The sequence below is a fragment of the Ciona intestinalis genome, chromosome 1 (assembly GCF_000224145.3).
Source record: "Ciona intestinalis chromosome 1, KH, whole genome shotgun sequence".
NCBI classification, from domain to species: Eukaryota; Metazoa; Chordata; class Ascidiacea; order Phlebobranchia; family Cionidae; genus Ciona; species Ciona intestinalis.
The window spans coordinates 1,577,808-1,594,555 of record NC_020166.2 but is presented as its reverse complement, the minus strand read 5'-3'; the positions used below and the strand labels follow the sequence as shown (position 1 = coordinate 1,594,555).

At 34.6% G+C, this 16,748-nt stretch overlaps 2 protein-coding genes and 2 long non-coding RNA genes across 4 annotated transcripts in view; 2 read left to right on the top strand and 2 right to left on the bottom strand.

Moving 5' to 3' along the window:
- Positions 1-42: 42 nt before the first annotated feature.
- Positions 43-1,964, top strand: LOC104266795. Its single transcript, XR_003396767.1, has 2 exons — positions 43-278; positions 1,039-1,964. It is a non-coding gene; the product is annotated as an uncharacterized LOC104266795 (long non-coding RNA).
- LOC100186766 lies at positions 888-6,241 on the bottom strand. Its single transcript, XM_002131950.5, has 9 exons — positions 5,958-6,241; positions 5,345-5,568; positions 4,730-4,890; positions 4,086-4,316; positions 3,538-3,728; positions 3,289-3,411; positions 2,875-2,979; positions 2,465-2,621; positions 888-2,165 (listed from the first exon to the last, which is right to left on the bottom strand). The coding sequence occupies exons 1-9, from the start codon at positions 6,164-6,166 to the stop codon at positions 2,091-2,093; spliced, it is 1,476 nt and encodes a 491-aa protein (XP_002131986.1). The 5' UTR covers positions 6,167-6,241; the 3' UTR covers positions 888-2,090.
- Positions 6,242-6,387: 146 nt separating this feature from the next.
- On the bottom strand, positions 6,388-7,049 carry LOC113475052. Its single transcript, XR_003396791.1, has 2 exons — positions 6,658-7,049; positions 6,388-6,522 (listed from the first exon to the last, which is right to left on the bottom strand). It is a non-coding gene; the product is annotated as an uncharacterized LOC113475052 (long non-coding RNA).
- Positions 7,050-16,333: 9,284 nt separating this feature from the next.
- The window catches only part of ephrinb (ephrin), a 36,354-nt gene continuing 35,939 nt past the window's right edge, over positions 16,334-16,748 (top strand). Inside the window, 1 exon segment of the mRNA NM_001078227.1 lies at positions 16,334-16,595. Coding sequence (NP_001071695.1) covers positions 16,465-16,595 — 131 coding nt within the window. The 5' untranslated portion in view covers positions 16,334-16,464.

Genomic DNA, 16,748 nt, shown 5'->3' with positions numbered 1-16,748 from the left:
AATCATGCTTTGGGCATATCCAACAGCTTTGATACAGAAATGTGCAGTTCTAAAGCATATTTAAAAAATAACATGCAAAGTTTATATTAATAGGAAGAATGGTATGTAGTGCAGCACCGCATTAACAATGTATACATTTATTTTAAATATTGATATACATAAATTTTATTTGTCCCCGTGACCTGTATAAAAGACAACTACCCACAATGCAGTTCGAAAATGGCGGGAACTACCAAATTCAAACGTTACCTCGACGTTTCAGGATTGGGGAAAAATAGGTTACTTTATATAATAATAATAATAATAGTTGTATTTTGTAGGTAGTTTATGCAGATAAACAACTCAGTAAAGTTTTAGCCAAATATTTTATGAATTTTCTTATTTTAACCTTTTTTTAAAAACTACTAGCTTTTTATTTATTTTATTGTCACAATAAAGAATGTTATACAGGTAAAGGAAAAGCAATCGTTATAATTGAATGTGAAATCTTTTTATTTTTCCAATCCAATAATATTTGACAATATGGGCAGTGTATCATTCACTTAAAGGCTAAAGCTCGTATCTATAAGTGCTGTTCTAAGTTCTACTTGGTGCAGCGAATTTGTTTGTGATTGCCCTTGTGATAAAACTCTAGTAAACATCGTTGCGTTTCAGCTGGAACCCGGTGTAATAGTGTTCCAGAAGCTCGATAAAAATAAGTTTACTACAATATAGTTTAATGTTTTAAAGTTGGATTGCAATCAATTTAAATAATGTTTAATGTAAATTAAGATCTGGGTGTTTTTGAACCACAATTCTAAACTGCATCAAGCAGACAATAAAATGATAGAATCTTACAGTAACAGTAAAAAGCCCTGTTTAAAAGTTATTCAATAAATGACATGCAATGTGAAAAAAGTTTATTTATTCTCCTAAATCAAAATTACACATTTTGTAGGTTCTGGTTCTATAATTCTGTAATTAAATATCATTTTTCGCAGCATTTTAATCTCTTGCTCTAAATTACATACAAAAATATATATATATATTCGTTTTTAGAGAAAACTGGAAAAGATTCTGTGTTTTAATGATACAGCTAATCAGCTATACACTTATGGAAACATGGTGCAAAAGAAACACAACAGATTCCTACAGAACATAATTGGGTAAGTCAACACTTTTCAATTGCAGTCAGTGTAACACGAAGGTATACTGAACAAAAGCCTTACTTTCTTATCTATTTGTAATGTTCACATACACTCCACAGTACATATTAAGCTGGCTGGCTATAAACACCAGAAACAGGTGGATTAAAAATAAATCAGATAGTTATTTTGTTAAGCTGGTAGAACCAAATTTAACAACAATATTGTGTTACATTTCATGCACAATGATTTCGTAGATATATATATATGGCAAATTGTGTAAGGCACATGATAAATTGATAATAACAAAAAACGTATTATTTAGTTAGAATTACCGCCAAAATCACGAAAAAAATTCATGTTAGATTAGTTGACACAATAAAGAACAGTATTATGGCGTTGTTTTAAGCAATATTTCGCTGGGTATTTTACTACATAGTTAGTTCTAGGGAGACACAAATCAATAAGAAAACAGTGGGGTATAAATGGTTTAACTGCATTATTGCACAGGAACATTCAAGATTAATTCTTATTAAAATATTATCACTAAAAATATCCAGTTGTAATTGGTAATATTATATCTATGGACAATTCTATGTGTGAAGCTGCTACAATTTGCATGTATGTCATTGGTTCTTAACTTTTCTGCTGTGATGCATTTAGAAATGCTTGCTAGCCTACAACCCCCCACTACAGACTCTTGGAGACATTTTTACCAAAGTTATAATTATTTATCTTAGAATGCAACTCCTTGGAAAAATTTAAATAACGCACCAGTTGTTTCGACACATAGTTGAAGATAAAACTAATGTATCGCATTCTAATAAACATGGTGTTGCATTTGTATAGACAGTATGCTTGGCGAAAAAATTTGCATGGCAACCTGGAGGTAGAAATATTTCTAGACTACAAGGTAAAACCTTAGACCAAGTTTGGCATGATTGAAATTAAATGTTTGACGAATTTTCAAGAACAGGTTCGTTTAAACAGTAAAATGTAGATTATAAAGATTCCGACAATGCCAATTCCAAAATGAACAGCCTGCAGAATTAGGAAAAAGTTTTAAACCTATAGTTTGCTGTACTATTTTCAAATATATGCAGCTGACACAAAGTATACCATTGTGTAAAAACAGTTTTTATACCTGTATGTTCTGTACAACTCATTTGGATGTATTTCTATAACTTAAGATTTAACTTATAATATCATTTTAGGCAAAATATATATCTTTTACGGAATACGGTTCACTGTGACTTTTTTTATGATGCAATTTTTTGTTTTCATAACACTAGATTAGGAATTCAATGCACATTACAAACAATAAGTGCCTGTTGTATTACCTGTTCCTCTTGTGTCATGGTTTTGACCAAAGGTTCTCCGATAGAAACACTGATATTGTTGTACAAAACACCAAACATACGATTATGAACTGTGTAATTTAGCGACTTTAACCCGTCGTATGGCTGTCTGTTTAATGATGCCTTTAATAGCGTGAATCTGAAATGAAATGTTCAAAATTAAATTTCAGACTTCTACAATGGTCATGACATTTCATGTATTTTTCATAATAAAGTTAATAGTGAAAATAAATTATTACTAATGTTAATGTAAATACTACAGATTGTTGTAATTTGTCACAATAATTCAGTATACAAAAAATTCAAATATGTTATTATTTTATCTGTTGCTCTCTAAATCCTCATCCATGCACAAAAACCTATATGGTGTATAGTAGTAACTGTGGCCTTACCTTTCAGGCATTATTTCATTTCCTTTATCCTTATGGTGTCTCACCATCAAATACCTTGCATGCTCTTCAGATATTCGTAATATTGACATGCAGTTATACCTGATTCTGAAAAGAGAAAGTGTAAGATTTATATTTGCAGTTCAACTTGGTAACTTTATAGGAATTGGAACCTATACGATAACACATGTATTTTAAGTGTGACGCTACCTCTTTAACGTTTAATTTGAAATGAATGTACGTACTCTATATCAAGTTATAAGTTACATGCATAGAATTTGTAACCAGTCAGTGGACACGAGGTGTAACAGAACACCTGTGTTGTAACAGGCTCCAGCATTTATTTGCTTACTGCTGTTTGATAATGTCTTTTATTACACTCCATCGGGTATAAACAAGTTACACCATCCCTCCTACCTCTTGTACATATCATCATCTTCTCCTCCCCAACCCCAATACTCGTTGGAATATCCATTAACCAACTGAAACTGTGCTGGTGTAAGTGCCGTCACGCCCCCGAAGATATCATTATATGGTAACCTTGAAGATATAACACCATGTTAGTCATAAAAAGAGGTTAAAAAATAAAAAGGGTACAAAAATAAATAAACAAGGGACCTTACCCACAAAAATTAGAACAACATTACCATATTGCATGATACTCACTTGTAGTCAAATATATTAACAGCGATGGACATATGTTTGGGCTGGGAACTGCATGTGTAGATGTTCCTGTCATCCTCTGGTAGTAAATCAACATCATGAAATATGACGCAATCATATTTATTGTAATGCTGCAATGCTTCACTAAAGCCAACATTAAGTAGCTTTGCTCGGTTGAATTTCCCATTTCCAACCTGAAATTAAAAGTAGCTTATCAGACATATCCTTGGTTTTTGCTTCGTGTTTTTTTCCATCTTGGAAAAATATCTATTCATTCAGGTTCTGTTATGTACTGTTAATTTAGAAATTCATGTATTGCATTGTGTGATTGCAGTGGTTGGTTAAGCTTTTTATAAAGAATGATAATAGCTCACTCTAATAGACTAATATACTAGTATATATATATTCGTCGCCAACCATACTTTTAGAAAATGTGTGGCTTAAAACTGTATCGTCTGTAGTGTACCTTTACCATTAAAGTAAATTTTGGTTGACTAACAGATTAAGTTTCTTATTACAGGTGACAGTTAATATTATAATAAACTTTCCACCTGATTAATTACGTATATTCCGTATTCAATGTCCTGTCGCAGTAATATTGGGTGCAAATGGCGTAGAAAAACTTTTAAATGCTCGCTACGATTTCTGTACGGTATAACAATCGCAGTCCGTCTGTGTGGGTAGCAGTTGCCTGGTGTAACAACTCCTACTGGAGGCTCCACATTGGAAAGAGGGAAATATGCATTTGTGTAATTTACTTGGGCTTTCTGAAGCTCTTCTATCTGTGAGTACAAAAGATCAAATAATTATTATTTGCATTTCATGTCATCTTAAAATAGTATGGCAGTAGTTTTGTTTGCAGATATAAGCTATTATATATTGTTTGATAAATCAACATGTTAAAATTTTACTTTATGCCTACTTAGTTTAAATATTGAATCCTTAGGATTGATAAGTTGTTGCTTTCTTCAAAATTTATCTTCACACTTTTTTATTCTATTTTTTTCACCCATTTGGTAGTAAACAAAGAACAGTCAAAATTTTTGAACCGTATTCTTACGACTGCCATAGACCGTTATTATTAAACACCATTATAATTTAGGATATTTGGAAATTATGTGCTAAAGGTGTCTCATCTTCCCCCACCGTACTATACGTTGTTTATTATACACTTTTTGATCATACAGATGCTTACAGTGTTCACAGTGATCAATTTTTCATCCTTTTCTTCCAGACTTTTCTTAACCCGATGAGCTAAATTAGAATGAACAGAAGTTCTTGCTTTGAACTCAGATTCAAGAATTTTAAGATCTTCATCAAGCGTGGTTAAGTCTTCATTAACTTTTAATGGACCAACTGCAACACATGTATAAAAGGACTGAGTAAGAAAATAATTAAAGATCATATGAATAATTCCTTTTTATATTGCAGATACTAGATCATTTTATGCATGCTGAAACTTGCAATGAAAATTCCACTGTTAAAAAAAAAGTATTTTTTACTCACAGTACAATCTGTGGTATTGTATTCGTTAGTGCTATATCTTTTTTTGTCACTCTAGTATCTTTCTACTCTATATGAATGAATCCTACAGCTCAGTTTTTTGTTGGATCAGTTTTCACTAAGTGTCTTGTGCATGACATGTTATCAGTATGATTTGTTTTAGGCCAGGATTAGCCTATTACCTTAGTGTTACATAGAGTAAGAAAAGTAAAAAGAACAAGCATAGTAGTAAAAGTATTAAGTGTTACATTTCTATTTTACATGAGAAAGTCCTACGGCAAGTCACCCATTAGACCCCATTACATACCTAGTGTACCAGATATCAAGGGGCATATATGGCTCCCAGACTCCAGAATTTGTTGAGTGATTGGATGGATTTTCTGCCTAGCATGGTCAGTGACGGATTGGCTTGAACTTAGCAGCAAGTTTTGCAATTGTATCTCGTCACTAACCATCTTTTGCTGGGCGTTGAATTGCTGTGTCAAGAAATGAGCTTTCTCACAGACATGGGGGTGGCGTTTAACTGCAAAGCTGAAAATAAAATATGTCTTTTAAAGGTGTAAGCAAATAAAACAGAATGGGTCTAGTGGTCTAGATCAGATTGATTTCGTTTGTTTGAAAGCGGGCGTTTTGCGTTCTGTATAGAATATGCTATTGAACCATGTAGCACAGCGTTTCTCAACCTTTTTAGCTTGCGGACTGGTCGACTTGTTGGTAAAATAAAGTAATAATATTACCTGTTGAACACGCATGATGTGGCAATACACACATCACATGTATTTTATTTTTGACAAAGGTTTATTAAAATTGGTTTCCAATTAAATAAAACTGAAATGAAATACAAACTTAGTACTTTTGTTTGCTGTGTAAAAACAAACAATAAACACTGGAGGATAAAATGGTTAAGTTTGTATACGTACTTCATCATTCCATCCAATATAATGATATCAATAAGTGTAGTGATTCCCAACAGCAATGCACTGAATATAACTACCAGTCCAATTATTTGGTATTTCGTACGTCCAAGAAAATGAGAACCACTTAAACATATGATCAAGTTTTTGCATAATCCATTAGCCTTGCGGTGAACCTTAAACACCGGCTTCTTAAGTTGGAATCTGTATGTCATGATACTTCCATATCATAACGATCACGTGTGTTTCATATTATCGTATGGTGTCTTAATCTAATTTTTAAAAGAAAGTCTTCTGTAAATTTACACATGTTAAAGTAGTAACTTTAAAAGTAACGAACACTACTTTTGTCAACATCTTCTAGCATCATTAGTGTCTTTTTCATAAAGTTTATGCCATATACGTTTTACTATAAAATTCCTAAGCTAACTTATACCTTTAAATATTCAGGGCTGCCGTTGTATCCTTTTCTGTCTTTTATTGAGAACTTGTTCAATGTTACTCAACTACTTATATGGTGTACAGTACAGCAGAGGCATCGTGGTTGTTTCTTTCTTCACTATAGGTCTAGCTGGAAATAACCTGTTTTAACTAAAAGCGGAACCTATTTGGTAAACATCCTTATATACGGACTTTGATGTAGCGTAAACATATTTCCTTGAAATCGTGATTATGCTATGCCAGCTACTATGGTAACCTTACTTACCCTGCCGTACTCTAGCGTCGTATAACCATATACACAAGCTAAAATCTGTAATCTGTAGCCAGTTCAAATTTAGATCGTTAAAAGTTTTAAAACGAACAAAACAAATCAATAGTTTCAATTTACATCTAACTTTAGAGCAATTGATTTTCTCAACAGTTTACGTTGTCACCATAGATATAATAGAAATGGATTTGAAAAACATTATAGGCCTAACCTAAATTCTGATCCCTTCTTGTTTATCACTGCATTAACGAATATAGAATATTGCGAAAAATAACATTATAAGCCAGCATTAAATAAAACACGTACACAATTTACCGTTTATTTAAGTTAACACCATAGAATTTGAACGCAAAACGACAAGATAAGATAACCCAAGATAAATACGTACACTATTTAGGTACACACCTTATTAGAGCTACGGCCATACAGTTTTAACACAAAACGACATTATATGCTAGCCTTACACACACAAGTTACCGATTATAAAAGCTGACGATTTGGATATTAAAGCGAACAGACATTAAAAGTAAACGAAAAAGGGCGAACGAAAACTGCATACCGAGTTGAATAGCAGTAAAGAAACCCTTCCAGAATTGACCGGTTATAAAAGCTAGCGCTATTTATCGTTCTACCTTGGCTGAATGTTTACCAAAAAAACAACCAAAACGCATGGAAAGTACCGTACCGTGTTATTCTTTGAAACTGAATTGAAATATTTGGGAATGTAGCTTTTGTGCTGAAGTTAGCCGGCTATGGTTGAAGACATTTAGACAACGACTCAATAAGGCGGGAACGAAAGTCGTTATAACACGTGTGTTCTGTTTCGTACACCTCTTTTTAAATATTTACGCTTTTTTCAATTAGCACAATACTCAATAAGTTGTTGCTAAATAAATTTATCAGAGTTATTGGATCCTTTAATTAAAAGCCCGCCATAAGTGGTATAACTTTATTGAAACAATACACTTAGTTTAAAGTAAATGCTTTACCGTTCTATACTTTACTATAAGTTTAGGTGTTTTTGCTTACTTTTTTCTAAACACTACGTTGTCCTGATTTGGAAACGCTTTGAAGTGTACTGCATCTTACGTGTATCACAAACTTTTAAGAAACACACCTGTTAGGCTACATTTTTGTGCAATGCCACATAGTAATTCTCAATTTCTGGCCCAAATCAAAAGCCTCATGTAGGTTACATTCCAAGCGCATTTTATTAACTGTCGCATGACCCGATCCTTTGTCACCTGACAGCTAAATTCAATGGCTTAAATCTCCTGGCTTTTAGCCAGAAGATGGCGCTGAAGCGCTGCGAATCGATAAAAAGTGAAATTATGCCTAATGCCGTAAACGAAAGTTGCATCTTTTGAACATTTAACATCGCCCTTTCAGGATCATGAGATGCTAAGGATACGGTTATATATTTTTATAAATATTCTTTGTTTATTACCGAACAAAACGATGCAATAAGATGAAAACATGGAGCATATTACCCCAACCTGATAAATTATTTCGACACAGAAGATATACGGGTATCATATATAGCTATTTGGCAACATTTCACGACCTTTACAGTTTAAATTTACAGTTTTTACTTCTGTGTAAGCCTGTTTCCCAGATTTTGCACTGTACAAGTTATACTTGCATTTAACTTTTTATGTCACGAAGCAAGCCAACTAATTAAACGAACACACCACGTTGTATGCTTGGAAATCCGTGGCTCATGTTTGTATGGGAATTAGTCGCCCTCTAGGTATAAATAGTAATAAACAGTATCGCCCACTCATCAATCAATGTCAAATTAATGGCATTAACGTCGATACAGTTAGTTTGAGCTTTCGCTACATTTTTGGTTTTGTATCCACGCTTTTATGTAATACTTTTACCCGTGTCATAATTTCCAGAATATGTTTTATACCGACTTCCGTTTTGCTGCTAATTTTCCTTGTTTTAAATAATCTAATCTTTGTTACAGCATTCAGTAAAATACATAAGACTTTTGATTCGTTTATTTAAAACGGCACAAAAAAACAGGCAAGAATTAAATGTACAATTCGATCGTTTCTTTGCTGCGCCTATACAATATTCAGTGCAAATACAGAATATAAGTTAATTGCCGCTGATTTACATTTAAAGGAGTAATAAACAGGTAGTCGATGGATATACAAGCTGAATAATCTTTGTGTATCAATTTGCATGCAAGTTCCATAAGCTGTTTTAGCAACATTTCTCATAGCGAGTGGCCTTCATACAAACTGTTTCAATTTTGAAGATTTTGAGTCTTTTTAATCAAGTTAGTTCTCAACTTATTGTTTGTTATGAGAACACCAGAACCACCACAAGTTGTATGAGCCTGTGTTGAAGTCTGTTTTCATTTTCTTTTATAGTCGCATTCGGTAGTAAATATAGAATATTTGCAAAATTATATAACCGTATGCTTTCGATTCTCTTTACACAAATAAAAACTACTGAATGAAAATGCCAAATAAAAAGCGTGGATGCTAAACCTCACGCACACCCGCGCAATAGGCCCGATGTCAGTTAAACAAAAACAGATTTATTGGAATATTAGGGTGGGAGAAGATGGGATACGCTTAGCACATAATATCCAAATATCCTGGTCGTGTTTTAAACAATTACCAATAGTTTATGTGAGTCGTGAGGATGCAGGTTTATATGTTTTATTTTTCTTTGTACTACCGAAAGGGACGAGAAACTAGAATAAAATAGTGACCCGTCTTTCCCCACCCTACCATACATTTTGTGACATAAGTTTTATCTGTGACGTCACCGAAACACCGGTTTCGTTTTCAGACATGTGTTATATTATAACAACACCACACGACCTATACGAGTGCTGTGAACTAAGTCAATCGTTTTCTTGTTTAACAAGATTTACTCTTAATTACTTAACCCAGTTGGCCACCTGAATTGTAGGTCCTACATCTAAGTGACTTATTGAAACACCGGCAGTAGGATTACTGCTTTGATGAGATTAAACAACTGCCTACAGCACCCTGTACAAACTCGGCACCTGTGACTGCGCAGGAATTAAAACTCGTTGCAGTAAACGCTGCTATTGTTATGGTTTCTACATTAAAGCCTGCTGGGGTTGTCGTTGCGCCATGAGGTAGGAAATAACTGAAATAAAGTACTGTGGGGTAAGATAGGTACCTTCAGCACATAGTATCCCATATTTCCTAATCGCGTTTTTAATAATTAACAACGCTTTTTTAGGTGCGTAATGATGCGGTTATATAATTTACAAATGTGATTTATCGATATGACTTAAACTTAAGGAAAATGCATTGCGGGTTATAGATATAGTTTGTGGTTAAAAGTACGGAAACACTGACTAAAACATTCGGAAAGACTGGTCAAAAACATCGTTCTGATGACAACCGTCCGTTGAAATGTGATGGTTTGAATCAGATTAGCAAGATTACAATTGACCTAAACTACAAGCAATGTTTTCACATCTTTAATTTAACTAGAACTCTTTGCCGTACAGGTTAAATTTAGCGGCGTCGTCTTAGCGATATCACAACATTGGGCTGTCATTGCGTTTGGGTTTTTCATTGAATTTTGGCTCTAATTTATTTTGGCCTATCATTAGGTTATGTAATGGTTCAAGGGGGAAATGTAAAGGTTAAATGTGAAATCCCCGCTTTGGTTTATAGTTCCGATTTCACTAGGGCTTAAAACTACTCAACTACTAAAGCCATGGGACGGGCAACATCATAATAAATATACGCGGTTCTAGAGCCCGCAGAGGAAAAGCTAAACTTCCCATAATGACTAAAGCCATCAATCAATGTTTGAAATGTGTCGGTTTATAAAACGGTAAGATTATTGGCACGAGTTTTAAAACCGACCGAAAAATGCGATGAAGATTTTCCGCGGTATAAATTGTATTTCAATTTTACTCTTTGGGTGAGTTTGCTGGTTAAAACTTATGATCGTTTTCAACTTTATTGGCACTGCATTTAATATTACACTGATATATATTTAAGCAACGAATCTACCCTTAAATTTTAACTATGTTTAACACGCAACACATTTACATAAACGGTGTATATTCCGCCAAGAGATAACAGTTCCCACGATATTGAAATATCATGTTGTTATCTCCTTACTCTTATATAAAAGTTAAGACAAGTCCTATAACAGGTTTTATAAATAATATATTACAAACGCCGGCATTTAACGAGCCTTTGAAAGTATTGTATAAGAACATTTATTTATAGTACTGCAGGGTAAGATGAATATCGTTAGCACATAATATTCACATTTCCTAATCGTGTTTTTGACAATTAACAACGCTCTTTTGAAATTATGAGGATACGGTTTTACAATTTTGTAATCTTTCTTCGTTTATAGAGAACTTAAACATGAACCATATATAAAGAGTGTTCGGCAATATATTCAGCCATTTTGATTTTAGATTCTACATTATATATAAGTTATGTGGCTGTAGTAGTTTCTTTGTTAACAACCCCTCGTATTCCTTTTAAACAATTTTACAAGATGTTTTAATTAAATGTAAATGGAATTAAAATTACCCCTACAAGGTTCGTATATAAATACTTCTGCAAGGTGCCGTTTTTAAATTTGCGTCTGGCACCAGATACAAAATTTTATTGCCCTTCTTTAGAATGCAGATTGCAGCGTCTCCCTTTGTCTTAGATTGTTTCGAGAGCTCTTGTAGAATAGGTGACAATCTTGAAAGAGAATTAAGATCGAATCGGTTGCTTTGAAGCGTCGACCGCACCGTTGTCGGTAGGTACAAGGTGATTTATAGCAAACTAAATTCAAGCGTTTTACGACCTTATTGAGATTTCTTTTGTAATTTATTTTAGATCTTTTTAAAGCTAATCAACTAGAAGTGAATAAATCAATGAAATTTTAATATAAACATAATTGCATAAAAGACATATGTGTAAACAATTAAATAGAAGTGAATTTTGTTTAAAATATTAGTGTGTTTTTTTCGTATTAAAACGAATCCAAAAATCCATGTTTTTACATTAAACTGTTGGTCTGTGTATGATGGATACCGTTAGAACATAATATCATAAATACGATTCCTAATCGTGTTTTTAACAATTAACAACGCTCTTTTTGAGTCGTGAGGATACGGGTACCTATATCATTCTTTAAATATTCTTTGTTTTTTACCAAATGGGGCGATAAAAATAAAAACAAACTTCTTACCCAAACCCAATATACTTCGTTATGCAAACAGTGGAGTCAGAAATCTATATTACGAAATTCCGTTGCCGTCAATAACAGTTGAATTCAAAATACCAGCCATGTTTTTACAGCTGAAGCTTCTACTTCTATGCGTGCTGCTTATCTGCTCGTGGCTTCTAACGTGGAAGGCTGTACAGGGGACAAAGTATTGGCGGTCACATGTTTATTGAGATATCGGTTAGGGTACTTATATTATGCGCTGTATAGGAGATATATTCCTTTGATTTAGGGTGGAAGCTATATACACGAAATTCTATATGCGCAATACGAGCATCATGCCAATGCTAAAGGTATATTTCGCTATCGCATGTTCAAAGATGTAAAAACGATTTATGTATTCTGCATTGGGGTAAGATGAGTATACCGTTAGCACATAATATCCCCATATTTTTAATTGGTTTCTACAAATTACAATTCCCGATATTTTAGAGATACTTTATATACCTCTGTAAATATTCTTTGTTTACTTCCAAATGAAATGATAAACGAGAATGAAAACATGTTCAGTCTTACCATAATCTATATTTTAAAAATGCTGTTTTTTAAGAGTGACAATCAAAAATGATGAATTGTTTTACGTTTAAAACATGTTTACAAGTTTTCAGCAAAGTTCTAAACAGCTCCCAGCTTAAAAGGTTGGTGTGACCTTTGCAATGATCAAGCCTTAACCAAGCGGGGCTTATCTAGAGAGAGGTATATATTTCTCATCACTGCATATATATATAACGTGGTTCTCATCTCTTGGCAGCTGTTAGTAGATTAATCTTCTTAGATACAAACCGGGCACATACAATGTTTCAGTGTGTAAAACACTTGTAGTCTTTAAAAATGGGTTTATAAACTCGAGGAGCTATTTTTTTTTAAATGTTGAATTGTTTTATATGTGGTGATACACTACTTAGGTAATGTTGCAACTGTGTCATCTTTAATTTGAAATGCCGCTTTATCTGCATAAAAATATAAAGACCATCTTACCTCAACATATACTGTACTTCTAGGAAAGAAACCTTAAATTCAACATACGTTACGGCTAATAAATGTAAACACATTTACTGATACATTATCGCCTATTTCAAAGTCATTCGCCCGTATATCAGAAAGTCATTTGTTGCCAATGTGACCCACAATTGGTCGTGCGCACCCGTTATGTGTATTTTAACGGCATCGATTTGTCGTTTGTATGTCAGTCATGTCAGCAACTGATTAGGGGGCATACAGATTAATTCTCACAACGTAAATTCTCGTAGCGGGAAGTAACGAACCCATCCGCCCCACCAATGCTTGTTAATCATTGGCAAGCACGGCTGGTGTTGTATGTGTACTGAAATACTCATCGGCGGGACGGTTAAAATACCGGAGAGATAACAGAATGTTTTTGTTTGTACACTGGCGGCCGACTGATGTTGTTGCAGTTTTATTAGGCGCACTTTCAAGCGTTTGGTAAACTGTCTCGTTAATATGTTGCGAGTATAGGTTGGGGTAAGATAGTCCATGTTTTCATTCTCTTTTAAGATCCCATTTGGTCGTAAACTCAGAATATTTACAGAATTATGTAACTGTATTCTCACAACTAAAAGAGTTTTAATTGTTAAAAATACGACCAGGAAATATGGAATAGTACGTCGTGCTAACGGTATACCAACTTGCCCCGCAATTATACAACGTTTATTCAGTACCCCGAAATACTCCCAACTGTAGATATACAACGTTTGTTTAAGAAATGAGTAACAACGTTCTTTGACAAAACGGGGCCGACTAGTTGTTTATCAACTTGGAATAAACGAAATCAAACCTTTGTTCTATTTCTATCACAGCAATATTTACTTACTAAAGAGTTATTGCTACCGAGCCCAGTTACCAAGTCATTCACTGTAACTACCATTCTGTAGGTTAAGCTAATAAATGGGAAAGCTATCGTAAATTTTTATTGAGTTGGAATTCTCGTTAAAATGTCGTTTATCCCCCGTTTCGAAACGTTTTCGACCTGAAATAACACATCAATATTTTCCCATGTTGCCAAATACTTCCTGTGCTATTACGACGTGTCTAGTCGATTTTTATATATTCTCTATAATTCCCAGACTATTTTTATTCTACGTGGGTGAGGGCTTATATAGCGTGGCACATCATGGGGCCTGAGGTTTGAACCAGATTTGGCCCATTTCCCCCTAATTTTATTGTTCTGCTATTGTTTACTGTTTGTTTTCGGTTCATGCAGTCTATGCACTCTGGTATATTAGCGTACACAAACAAGAGTAAACAATATAACACTTCCTGTACAGGCATTTCATATCAGAGTGTATATTTTGCTTCAAAAAAACACACCAATAGTGTGGTTTCACTATTGTAGTTTTAAAAAAGAAAAAATACTCATCGAAAACAATCACCCACAAAGCTACATATGTGGTAAGTCATACGCAAGCACGAAGTGTATAAAACAGAACACCCGTGTTATAAATTCGTTCGTTGCCCCGCCATATGTGAAGTTAAATAAAGTTTCATTCATTCATTTATTCTTTAATGCTCGATAGTTGGTTCGTCTGTACAGTCCCAACGTCACGTGTATATCTTCCAGTCAGTTTCCAGGGATACAGATAAGCCAGTCCGGGAAAGTGTGTGTCTAGTTAGATATGAATATTAAATACATAAAATGTTGATAAGACGCCATAGGAAAATATTTATTTAATATAAGACTCTTATTTTGCAGACTTCGGTATCAAAAGCCCACCAAGACTTGTTGTACTTATACAAACACACTGCTGAAATATATTGATTAATATTCTGAATGAATGAATGTCAGATTTAACCTTGTGTGGCCGAAAAATGACGGTCGTTGTAACATGGGTGTTCTGTTTCATGTAGCTCGTGCCATCTTACGAGTTACCAAATATGTAACTTAATGGATAACTTTGACTATAATGTTGGATAGTTGCACCAGTTTCGCTTTACATTTACCTTTCGTTTTATTTTCGTACTTTATTGCATTTACAATTGGCGTTCACAACAGTCAAATGGGTGAATCTTATTTATCCGCCCACGGCAGGCAACAACAGTCGTTATAATATGGGTGTTCTGTTTTATACACCTTGTGTTACTGGTTGCTAAGTTTAGTTTAGTTACGCATACAGATTTCGCAGGTTCAATCATACAGAAAAGGTGTTATATGTTGTAAAGTTGTTATATAGTAGCAAAAATATCGTAAAATAAAAATAATATTGCTTACAAAGAACGTATGAGTTAAAAACAACGAACATAACACACTGCAGCTATAAACCACCGACGGAAATTATCAAATAATATGATGCTAAATCCAAACCTTCAAGAGATAGCGGGGCATTTAGCTAAAAGCAATATATGTGTATACGTCAATAAGAATTAACAGCAATATGACAGTCGTTATACGAACTACGTTTTTAAGAGCATACAGTCTTGTTAGCGGTGTATTATTGATACGCTTTTAACTCAATGTCGAATCATAGGTCGATGTTTGATTCAGATTACGATAAGTCGATTGTTGCAATGGTACAATTAATTCTATTCTTCTGGATTGTCACTGTAGCGTGTCCTTATCATAACAATCACACAGAAGGCGTAAGAGTGGCTACTGTTGTCACAGAGGGCGCTATTGACCAGCTTTTGTCTTCTTGGCGTATTATCCAGTTACAGTAGAGCGCTGATTACGACCAAGACGCTCCAGGCGCCTTGCTGGTATAAGAAGAAGGCGGCGGGCGTGAGACTTGTGGATAGGAAAAGTAGACTTGCCACTCATGATTGAAAACTTGCAGGCAGTTGGTGTTGCGTTGCTCGACTTCGAAAGGTGGTGACACATATGTAGAAGCTGATGTGTATGACAGGGCTGATGTGTGTTGTACTAATGTAGTTATTCGAACACTATATCAAGATGTAGTAAAGTATATGGGAAGTTGTACTCAGAAGTATCAGAAACTTAGAAAAGTCGAAAGTCGTCAGAAATTTGCGTAAACAGACTACCACTCGGTTGGTTGAAGATGAAAATTTGATTTCTTTTCGATTGAGACAACATTGCTTGTATTTGGGCTTATATCACCGTTCAAGTGCAAGGATGCGGTCGATAACATGGATATATTCCGCTCGCACCTTTCGTATTTTCCTTCTATTTTAATCCGCTAATGCATAGCTCGGTGGTCGGGTCGACGACAGTTTTTGAAAATCAATGATGTTGCTCTTTACGAATCTAAATCATTGATCGAAATACGAGCCTGTAATCGTCAAGAAACTGTAGTCGTTTCGCCTGTCTCTGCGGGCCAGACGCGCTCCAAGGCCCGCAGAGACCGTTAGTCGCGTCGGGCTGTTAGCCGATTGGTTTCGCTTATTACACGCGCTCTTTATTTAGCATGCCAAGGTTTTCAGTGACCGGATTAATCAATAAGTTCTTAGTTTTGCAGCTAGATCCATTGTTGGAATACAGTAGGAGGATACATATCTTCAAAAACATTCGGATTACAAGCGAAGCTATTGATTAGCTCGTACCACTTGCGAGTTAAACTAATATTCACACCACAGCACCTGGAGAGAATGACCACAGTTAAGATGGACAAATTAACCATATTTGTTGCGGCTCTAAGTATCGTTATTTGGGGGCCGGAGAGCGTCACCGTGGAAGGAAAAACACGGGAACCGATTTATTGGAACTCAGCGAACCCACTGTAAGTTGCTTTAATTTGATTTGTAACATTAGAAATATGAATGAGTGTAACATTTTTATATTCGCGTGGTTGGGCAATGACAGTTGTTATAACACGGGTGTTCTGTTACACACACCTCGTGTCCGTTTACGAGTTACCACGTATGTAACTTCG